Genomic DNA, 6,009 nt, shown 5'->3' on the forward strand with positions numbered 1-6,009 from the left:
AAATCAGGCAAGTGGAAACCAGGTATAGAAAATGTTCTAAGGAGAAGGGAGTGATCAACTGTGTCAAATGCTGCTGATAGATTAAGATAGAGGACTCAGAGATGTCCGTTGAATTTGGCAACGTGGACGTCTTTTGTACACTTAATCCTCATTAAAACCCTGGGATAGGTAGTACTATTGTTCCTGTTTTACTAAATTAAAAAAAGTTTTACAGCTGTTGAATGTGCCCAAGGTAAAACACTACTAAGTGATAGATATGTGTACTGAGTCCATGTCTGTCAAACTTTTTAGCCTCTGTACTGTATTTTTTATGTCATCTAGAATTTTCAAAATTTTGTAAAACATTTTAACTATAGAAAAAATCTAGATTAACAAAGATACACATATTCTCTACTCAGAATTAATGTATTATTGCATTTTGTAATATTTTATTTAGATGTACACCTTATCAACATTCCCTACCAGAGTAATGCATTTGCTACAGTTGGTAAACCTACATTGACAACAACATTATCACCTAGAGTCTATAGTTCACTCTTGATTTTGTATATTCTATGGGTTTGGACAAATGTATGATGACATGTATCTATCATTTTAGTATCATAGAGTATTTTCTCTGCTCTAAAAATTCTTTGTTCCACCTATTCATCTACCCCTCTCCCACCCATACCCCTTTCCCCTTTCCCCTGAGGCAACTGCTGATCTTTTTACTATCTTGATAGTTTTACCTTTTCAAGAATGTGGTATAGTTGGAATCATACAGTATGTAGCCTTTTCAGAGTGGCTTCTTTCACTTTGGTAATATGCATATAAAGTATCTCCATGTCTTTTCTTGGTGTGATAGCTCGTTTCTTTTTTACAGCTGAATAATGTTCCCTCATCTAGATATACCACAATGTATTCATTCACCTACAGAAAGACTCTGGTTGTCTCCAGTTCTGGCAATTATGAATAGAATTTCTGTGAATGCTGTGTGTAGGTTTCTGTGTGGACGTGATTTTTTTTACTCCTTTGAGTAAGTACCAAGAAGCATGATTGCTGAATCATATGGTAGGAATATATTTACTTTGTGAGAAACTGCCAATCTGTCTTCCAAAGTGACTGTACCATTTTGCATTCCCTCCAGCAATGTATGAGAGTTCCTTTTGCTCCACATGCTTATCAGCATTTGGTTTTGTCAATGTTCAAGATTTTAGCCATTCTAATAGGTATATAGTGATAACTTGTTTTAAATTGCATTTCTCAGGTAACATATGATATGGAGCATCTTTTCATATGCTTATCTGTCATTTGTTTATCTTTTGTGGAGTGTCTATTAACATGTTTGGCCCATTTTTTAATTGGGCTGTTTTCCTATTGTTAAATTTTAAGCATTCTTTGTATATTTTGGATAACATCCTTTTATCAGATATTATTGGCTGGTTTTTCCTGATTGATTGATACTATTTTTTATTTAGAGTAATCATTTTAAATGCTTTCTGAGAAACTAAGATGATTACAAAATATTTTATTGTCATCAACTACTAAGTGGTAGAATTTTCTGCTGATTTTTTAAAACTTAAGTTTTCTTTATAGAGACCTAGCCTTAAAATGTATTAAGTGAATGCTCATTTCTGTATATTATGGATTATGACATCCCTTAATTGCCTACTGGCAACCTAGCATGAGGTAGAAAAGTATGAAAGATGAATTAAAATAAAAAATTGCTTACCTTGTTAGCTTTTTTTCTTTTTTAATATATTTTATTGATTTTTTTACAGAGAGGAAGGGAGAGGGTTAGTTAGAAACATCGATGAGAGAGCACCATCGATCAGCTGCCTCCTGCACACTCCCCACTGGGGATGTGCCCGAAACCAAGGTACATGCCCTTGACCGGAATCGAACCTGGGACCCTTGAGTCCGCAGGCCGACGCTCTATCCACTGAGCCAAACCAGCCAGGGCTTACCTTGTTAGCTTTAATAAAATGTTTGATTGGGGAAAACAGAGCATATGGTTATAGGGATGTCTGTATTTTAATAAACCATGCAATTTAGTTTCCCATGTTGTTCCTTTATTTCCATTTTATATAATAGTATTGTTATAAATACATAATAGTAGGACTGGAATATTTACTTTTGAGATGGTCATTATTAGATAGTGAATATCAAGCCATATTATTATGCTACTAGAGGCCCGGTGCACGAATTCGTGCACAGGTGAGGTCTGGCCGGCCAGCCCCCATTAGGGCCTATCGGGCCAGGCCGGTTGGGGGGAGGGGCGGCAGGCAGTTGGCCAGCTGGCCCTGCCCCCAGTTGGGGTGGGGGGAGGCAATCAGGGGCTGGCCGGTGGGGGGAGAGAGGCCAAGGAAGGTTTGGTGGGCCGATCAGGTCCCGGGACAATTTGCATATTAGCCTTTTATTATATAGGATTGACTCTTATCTAACAAAAATAAAAAAAATAGTGCTCTTTGACACATGATGTGATATTTCTGACTTTTCTATAAATAGAAAAATATAACAATCCTTTGGTAAATTTCATCTTACTGTCTTTCAGATTAACAAATAGAAATATTATACACAAACCTGCAGAATGGACCTTAATTGCTATGGTGTTGCTGTCATTGTAAGTACTCTTTCAGATTTTAACTAAATACTAAATATAAAGAACTTTGATTAGGGAAAAACAGAGTTGTTCATTGATTTTGTAAACATCCTTAGAAAATGTTGTACCCCTATTTTGTGTCTTATTTTTATTTCCTTTATAATAAAATAACTTTTATGTAAAGTTATATGCTATATTTTGATATGTTATAATCATTCTCTATATTTTTATTGTCTTTTTTTCTGATGGCCTTTTTCTTTGCAAATATTACTTATCTTTTGAAAGAGAAGAACATCCCTGTGTGAGATATATGCAGAGGGTTCTTTAGTTTCATTTTTAACAGTGTATTTTATTAACACACTGTTAATAAATGTGGTAAATGGACATTATTTTAAATCTATATTTTTATCAACATATCTAATGCTATTTTGTTTTTCTTCAGCATATTTTATCATTAATAGCATCAGAAAAGTTTCATTTTCAAAATTAATGTATATCTTTAAAATCAAACATTTAAAGGAACTAAAATAGATACTACACAAACATATATAAAACATTTAATATTCACTCATCCATAGCCAGTTAACTGTTACGCTTCCAAAACGGAAACCATCCTTGTATCTATAGATGCTTATGGCATACAAAGGGTTAAAGAAATCACTAGTGGTTTCTTAGGATGTCTTTCAGTAGGGTTAAAACCATCTAGTAAGTAAGTGTTTTTCAGCTTGAATTGCAAAAGTCTTTTTTTTTTTGAGGACCATTCATTACTTAATTACTGTTGCTATTTGGTACTTGTTAGGTCATTGAAGCCCATAGGACATTGAATACATACTGGACACTCACAGGTCAAGAAATGTTATGAGCCAGCCTCACAGCATCTCCAGTCCTGCTTTCTCTTTCTCTGATATTATTTTAGTCAGACATGTTATTCTGGCTTTACTGTCCCAAGGAAGGCTGTGCTGGGAGACATTAGGGTAGGCTTCACTGAGCCAGCATTTGTGTCACCCAACCAGATACAACTCACATGATTCATTAAATCAGTACACAGAAAATAACTTTACTTGAATGCCCTGATATAAATTTTTTATGAACCAGAAGAACAAATCTTTATCATTTCTACTATTCAGTGTTCCAGTTGAATTGCTTATTTGTGAAACAGATCTTAGTAATTTTTTAGAAAGTTCTTTCCATTTTATGAAACCATAAATATTTTGGTCACCGGCGAAAAAAAAATCAGTATCTGCTCACCCACCATATCGGATGCCTGCTAATAAACCCTCATAGATAACTGTTTAACTGTACTTCTGCAATTCATTATACTAAAGAGGAAGTAACTTGTTTGGTTGACAAGTCAGAGGCTTACGTCCAGCAGTAATCTCAGAATCTTGCTTTCTAAGCCAGTAACTGGAAATATTATCTTATTGAGCAGCTGCTTACTGAGAACAAATGTTAAGTCCTACTTTTTTTGTCTGTCAAACTCTTGCTACATCTCCAAAATGTACAGCAAGGAACAAATAAAGTGTGGAAAATTAAGTAATAAAGGCAACCATAAAATTTCATGATTTTTCCATACAAAAATAAACCTCTAGTGTTTGATTTTAATAGAGGCATCCACGTGGCAAAAAATATTGAAAGCTTTCCTAGTCCTTTGATGCCCTATTTGACTTTCCTAACTTTGGATGTAATGTAGGGAACCTCTTATTTCAGGGGTCAGTGTCTCATAAAAATAGCAACTTAATTCAATTCAAGAAACAAGCTGCACACATCTTAGATGTATTGCATGTTTCACATTGTGCAATCAATCTTGAGGTTGTAGCAGTAAACGCTCTTTCTTTTTGTCACTCACCTTGAATCCTTTCATTACTCCCTAACCCCTACAGCTAGATACACCCATCTTCTCCTAGTCCAGTGGTTCTCAACCTTCTGGCCCTTTAAATACAGTTCCTCATGTGTGATCCAACCATAAAATTATTTTCGTTGCTACTTCATAACTGTAATGTTGCTACTGTTATGAATCGTAATGTAAATATCTGATATGCAGGATGGTCTTAGGCGACCCGTGTGAAATGGTCGTTCGACCGCCCAAGGGGTCGCGACCCACAGGTTGAGAACCACTGTCCTAGTCCTTGGTCCTTTTGATACCTATACAACTAAACTACTTTCTAATTAGGGCCCTTTAGATCTTTTTTTTTTTTTAAATCTTCAGTCACTATAGACACCAAGTCAGATGGCACTTTCTTAGTTTTTGTCATTTAAATCTTTTCTCATATTTCTAACTTTTGCCATTCGCCCTCCTTATAAGTTATCACTGATCCTTTCCATTTTGCATTTGCATTCTATATCTTCATTAGCTAAATCTCCTTATGCTTTGGTTGTCAACTTCTAAGACTTCTATCTCCTGCTCCCATATTATTTTATTTCTTATTTCCTCTTTTCTCAGAAAGTCCCCTTTGGCTTTTCATATTTCTCTCCCCCTTCCCCCCCGCCCAGAGAATCTATGGCTCAACTGAAACCCCTTTCATTCTCAACTTGTTCTTTTGTCACCTTTTTAGAATAAATATTACTATATGAAATGGGGATAAAATTACAATACATATCTATCATGTTAAAACTAATCCCATTGACTTCTATAAAGTATAATTATACTTTATACTGGTACCCCTCTTTCTTACTACTTACAGTTTACAATTACTTAAGAAGGCACTTTGTTGGGGAAAGAAAAGGCAGGCATAAGGGCCAGCATTGCATAAAGTGCCTTAAACACGGTGAAAAGTATGGAGATTTTAGACACCGAAAGAGACATGCACATATAGAGAAAGGGGGTAATACACTCATACATATTTGTGGAATAGTAACCCAGCCATTCAGCCTTTTAACTTATCACCACTAAGATTGAACATAGGCATACATAGAATTATCCTTTTTAAAAATAATTATCTTACGATTTGGAAAACCTTCACATCTACTCTTAAACTTTCAGTGGAATTTTTTTAGTCATTATTTGTAGACATTTCTGGAGTTTATGTTAAAAATGAACTTAAAAGTCTTTATAGCTAGGAAAAAGATTCTGAATGGCAATTGTAGTCACTGAAATGAGTATAAGATAATATGTTCAGTATTTTTATAACAATGGTACTATTTTTTATATATGAATATTGCAAAGTTTTTTATTACTAGCATTTGTTTAATACATGAGAGCTGTTTTCAACATTTCTCATAAGAACTTAGAAAAGGGTTTATAGGTTTATAGTTATGAGTACATAAAACAGTTTATGCTTGTAGTATTATTTATTAACTAGAGGCCCAGAGCATGAATTCATGCATGGGTGGGGTCCCTCAGCCTGGCTGGCGATCGGGGCCATGGGGGCCACAGGAGGTTGGCCAGGGGGAGGGACCCCAGGAGGTTGGCCAAGGGGGGCGGGCATGGG

The 6,009-nt window shown here is 35.3% G+C and overlaps 1 protein-coding gene across 1 annotated transcript in view; it reads left to right on the forward strand.

Moving 5' to 3' along the window:
• Positions 1-6,009, forward strand: part of RPAP2 (RNA polymerase II associated protein 2) — a 105,248-nt gene that overhangs the window by 50,244 nt on the left and 48,995 nt on the right. The window contains exon 11 of the mRNA XM_014550046.1: positions 2,534-2,602. Coding sequence (XP_014405532.1) covers positions 2,534-2,602 — 69 coding nt within the window. The remainder of the gene's footprint in view (positions 1-2,533; positions 2,603-6,009) is intronic.

This window comes from Myotis brandtii, unplaced genomic scaffold (genome assembly GCF_000412655.1).
Source record: "Myotis brandtii unplaced genomic scaffold, ASM41265v1 scaffold58, whole genome shotgun sequence".
NCBI classification, from domain to species: domain Eukaryota; kingdom Metazoa; phylum Chordata; class Mammalia; order Chiroptera; family Vespertilionidae; genus Myotis; species Myotis brandtii.